The sequence below is a fragment of the Neofelis nebulosa genome, chromosome X, assembly GCF_028018385.1.
Source record: "Neofelis nebulosa isolate mNeoNeb1 chromosome X, mNeoNeb1.pri, whole genome shotgun sequence".
In the NCBI taxonomy this organism is placed as follows: Eukaryota; Metazoa; Chordata; class Mammalia; order Carnivora; family Felidae; genus Neofelis; species Neofelis nebulosa.
The window spans coordinates 20,159,205-20,163,808 of NC_080800.1; the positions used below are offsets into that span (position 1 = coordinate 20,159,205).

Consider the following 4,604-nt stretch of genomic DNA (forward strand, 5'->3'; position numbering starts at 1 on the left):
CACAAACACGCGCGCACACACACACACACACACAGTACTTTTTCCACCAACACCTATACTATCAATCCCTATTCCCTTCAGTCCTGGCTGACCCAAGCTGGTAACTCTCAAACCCAGATCAATCCTACCAGTTGCTAGTCTCCACTTCCCAGGAAGCAATCATGATAGAGCTCACGAAAGCAGCTCTCAGCAGAGCAATCAAAGCCTCTTACTGATCTTTTTTGTTCCTTGGTCACTGCCTCTTCCAAATCCCACCACATTCATAAAACCACTCACCTTTGGAAAACACAAGAAACCATTCATCTACCAACCTGCCTCACTTTATGCTATTCAAAGTATGATGGGGGAGCAGCAGCATCTATACCATCCAGAAGTGTGTTAAAAAAGGGAGACTCTGAGGCCCCACCCCAGATCTACCGAATCAGAGTTGCACATACATTAAATTTTGAGAGGCACTGGTTCTCACCTTCCTCAACTACTAAACCTGACATCGCCATTTTATGACAACTATTTTTCTAGGTGACTGCTTTGCTATCTTGAAATAAAATTCATCACCCACTACACGCATAAGTCGAAAAAAAGAGAGGCCAGTATCCTGATTTGATGGTAACATAATGGAGAACAAAAGGAAAAGATTTATAATAGGAATTATATTTCAGTATATAAATGCTCAACACAACTAAATTAAACATGTACAGCACAATCCGAGTTCCCAAAATGTATCCCAATTGGGTGGTCCTGTCCAGCTGAGAACCACTGGTCTACCATCACTCCCACCCTTTTCCTTCTACCTCACAGGAGGAAGGCAACATCTTTCCTCCTTTTTGAAGCTGAGGGATTCTCTCTTAGAAAAGCCTCCTCCCTGGGGCGCCTGGGTGGCTCAGTCAGTTAAGCGGTTAAGCGTCCAACTTCGGCTCAGGTCATGATCTTGCAGTTCATGAATTCAAGCCCCCGTGTCAGGCTCTGTGCTGACAGCTCAGAGTCTGGAGCCCACTTCAGATTCTGTGTCTCCCTCTCTCTCTGTCCTTCCCCCGCTCATGTTCTCTCTCTCTCTCTCTCTCTTTCAAAAATAAATAAACATTAAAAAATTTTTTTTAGTTTATATATATAGAAAAAAAAGAAAAGGCTCCTCCCTACATTCCTCCCTAAGGCCATAAACACTGTCAAATCTTGAATAGTGGAACAACCACAAAAACAACTCTATAATCTTGACCTAACAGGCCTCTCCAGTTACCTACCATATTCCTCTCTCCTTCCCTTAAAGGAGAAAATCAAACTTATCAACCCCACCAACAATGTGTCCATTTACTCATGTCTCAGTAACCAGCCCACGTTAATATAGCGTTCACTTCTATCAGTAAACCCACATGTATAAAGGTCATGGAAGCTTTCCAAATTGCCCAAATTAATGAGCACTTCTCCAAATTCATCGAACTTATCTCTCTGTAATGGACATTGTTGACTGCACATCTGAATTCCATTCCCCGCTGTGTTCATAAATTCATTTTTCTCCCCGGTGATTGAGATAAATTGACCCCATCCCCAGTTGATTTTGTTAGTCTCGGCCAATCAGAGCATGGCATTGCCCTGGCAATGGTTATCAGCTGAGGGGCAGACATGTGACTGAAGTTGGTCCAATCAGACTGAAGGAAGAGGGTGACCCAAGCGTGGGAGTTCTGTCCTCTCCCTTGCTCTAGTGAATGAGAAAACGTGTTACTACTGCCTGTTACGCTGCAACCATAAGGGAAATCAATCTTACTATGAAAAGCCAAGAAAAGGACCAGGTCCTTGATGACATTGTTGACCCACTGGAGTCCACCCATCCTCTAGACTTTGTTCGAGAATTCTCCTTACTATTTAACCAAGTGGGTTTTCCCAGCTGAAAGCATCCTAACATAGCCTGTCCATGAAACTTTTTTCCCTTGATTTTCTAAACGTCACCCTTTTGTACACCTACTTACCAGATTTCTAGCCTCCCCTCTTCCTCTGCCTATTCCTTACACTTAGGTGTCTGCCAAGGTTTGTTGTGATCTTTTCTACTCAAACTACGTATTTGACTAATTTAACCTGAGATATACTAGTACTTCCTACTTGGCTTTCAAACCTAAATGTAAATGTCTCTTCTGTGAAGCTTCCCCTGAAGTCCCCAGGGGTTCTATGCCCTTTTGTTGTGCCATACATCTCCTTGGCAGTCTGGTGAGCCCTATGGACCACTACTCAAAATAATGCTTCTAACTGTATAAAATGCCAACTATACTTCAATAGTTAGAAAAACATTTTTAAAACTCAAAATCAGATATAGGAATATAGGCTTATTAGCTCATTAAATAAAAAGACTTAACAGTGAGTCTTATAACTACCGTAATATTGAAGTCGTGATGATCACAAATGATTGATACCTTGAGATCTGCAATAACTGTGCTACGAAAATGTCTATGATATGTATTGGTCCTGTGACTTCCACTGATGATGAGTATTGCTAATACTAGTGTGCTTTATTGCTGTACTAGCTTATTAAATTAATCGCTCCCAATGAACCACATCTCCTCATAGCCAGACTCTTGAGTAATGTTCCCATATTGACTCTGGGCTTGGCCATGTGACTTGTTTTGACATCAGCACATGTGATGCAAGCAGGTAAGTGTTTGCACAATCAGACTTGCCCTCTTAGGACCTAGTGACCATGTGAGGAAGCCCAAGGTAGGCACAATGGAGGCACCAAGCCCTCACACATGACAATAAGGCCACCTTACAGTCTAGCCACCAGCTGAATTCAGCCAATGGGGGAGGCCAGCAGAACCGCCCAGGCAGACCCACTGACCGTGAGACATAACAAATCATTATACTTTTAAGGCACTGGTTTGCATTGGCTTGTTACCTAACAAAAGCTAACTGATACAGTTACATACACTTGTAACTGAAGGAAATGCTACATTTCAGTTGGCAATTGGTGAAAATGAAGTTTTTTCACATCAGCGTTTAGGGACTTCCTGAATTCTATCTACAGACCCTCGGAGGGGCTGAAGACCACAGGTTAAGAACACTTGGTGCAGAGGGGAACCCCCGAGGCAGAGGAGATCCTGCTCTCCTTTCTACTACCACAGTAGATTGGTGATACCCATATAAACGGATCACAGCACATCTTTTGTTGTTGCAACACTAAAACTGAGCTGAACTCCTTGCACACAATAGGTGTTCAACACAAATTTATCAAATGAATGTAAACTGCTTATGGGATCTGTCCCGTAACTAAACTGTGAGCTGCCTGAAAACAAACTAAAAGCAAACACTTAGATGGCACTTCTTTATGCCAAAGGCTCTTCCAAGTGCTTTAAACATACTTATTTACTCCTTATAACAACCCTAAGAAGTATATGCTATTCCCCCAACTTTACAGACAGGAAAACAGGCACAGAAAGGTTAAGGGATGTGCCCAAGGTCACCCAGCTGGAAAGTGGCAATGCCAAGACTGGAAGGCTGAATCCATGTTCTGATTTTATAGCGTGTCCTAATGTGCCCTAAGCACATTGCAGGAGCACAATAAAACTTCTAAATGAGTAGTACAATTTTGAGATTTCATTAGCACTATTTTACAGGTGCTGTGCTTCTTGAAGACTCAATGTTGTACACTAACTTCTGGGAGCTTATGATTTGTTTTTCACGATAGAAAACATCATTTATTTATTTTTTTAAATAGAATGATGGCTTCAAGTTTAAAATGCAGATTTTTGAAACAAAGTCTTCACTCTGAAAGGCGATCTCTTTCAAAGGAAATGAACTTGTAAAATGTAAAACAATGGGGTCGACTTGTCTGTACCAAATAATGTTCACTTGAGAGGGGAACAAAGTTGCAGCTTACCACCCTTCCAGCCATTCCCACATTGCCATACCAGCTTCCCCAAATCCTGCAGCAGCTTCTCCGAAGGTGACCCTCCCCCATTCACACGTCAGGTTCTGAAACCTGATCCTGCCAGGCAACCAAAGCCGAACTCTGCAGTGCCCTGAGCTGGCCTCTCCTTACACACGAACCCGAGGGCACCATCGGGGGTGTGTGTGATTATTTTGGGGGTGACTTTAACTTTTCAAAGTGTTTTATTCCCGAGAGCAAGACCCACAGGGCCCACCCATTCATCCCGGGATCTCACGCCTCCGCCCAGCAACCTTTCGCTCCTAGGTGACCGGTGAAAGAACCGCTGGGTCGGGACGCAGCTGGCCCAGAGGCGAGAAAAGCCTCAGGGCGAGCCGGGCCTGGCCCCCGGAGAGGCCCACGAGAGCGCGGGCAGGGCTCCACAAGGCCGGGAGGGGGCGGTGACAGTTGTGACCCGGCTCCACGCTCTCACCTTGAACATGTTGCTGGCAGAGGTGGCTCCCGCGGGGTCACCCCGGCCTCTGCCCCGCCCACTACAGAGAGGTCGCTACGGCGGCCGGGTAGGGCCCTGATTCCTCTGACCGCAAGCGGGCCGCGGTTCGGGTGACTGCCGTACAGCCAATTCGATCCCGCGAAGGCTTAGTTCGGAAGCCTGGTCTGGTAGCGGCGTCGCCGAGCTGCAGCGCGTCGCTCCTCAGACTGCCTGGGAACGCAAGCCCCGCCTCCAGGAGGCTCC

The 4,604-nt window shown here is 45.5% G+C and overlaps 1 protein-coding gene across 1 annotated transcript in view; it reads right to left on the minus strand.

The window, feature by feature from the left end:
* Positions 1 to 4,540, minus strand: part of APOO (apolipoprotein O) — a 57,133-nt gene extending 52,593 nt beyond the window's left edge. Inside the window, exon 1 of the mRNA XM_058712566.1 lies at positions 4,341 to 4,540. Within this exon, the coding sequence (XP_058568549.1) occupies positions 4,341 to 4,349 (9 nt within the window). The 5' untranslated portion in view covers positions 4,350 to 4,540. The remainder of the gene's footprint in view (positions 1 to 4,340) is intronic.
* Positions 4,541 to 4,604: the final 64 nt, after the last annotated feature.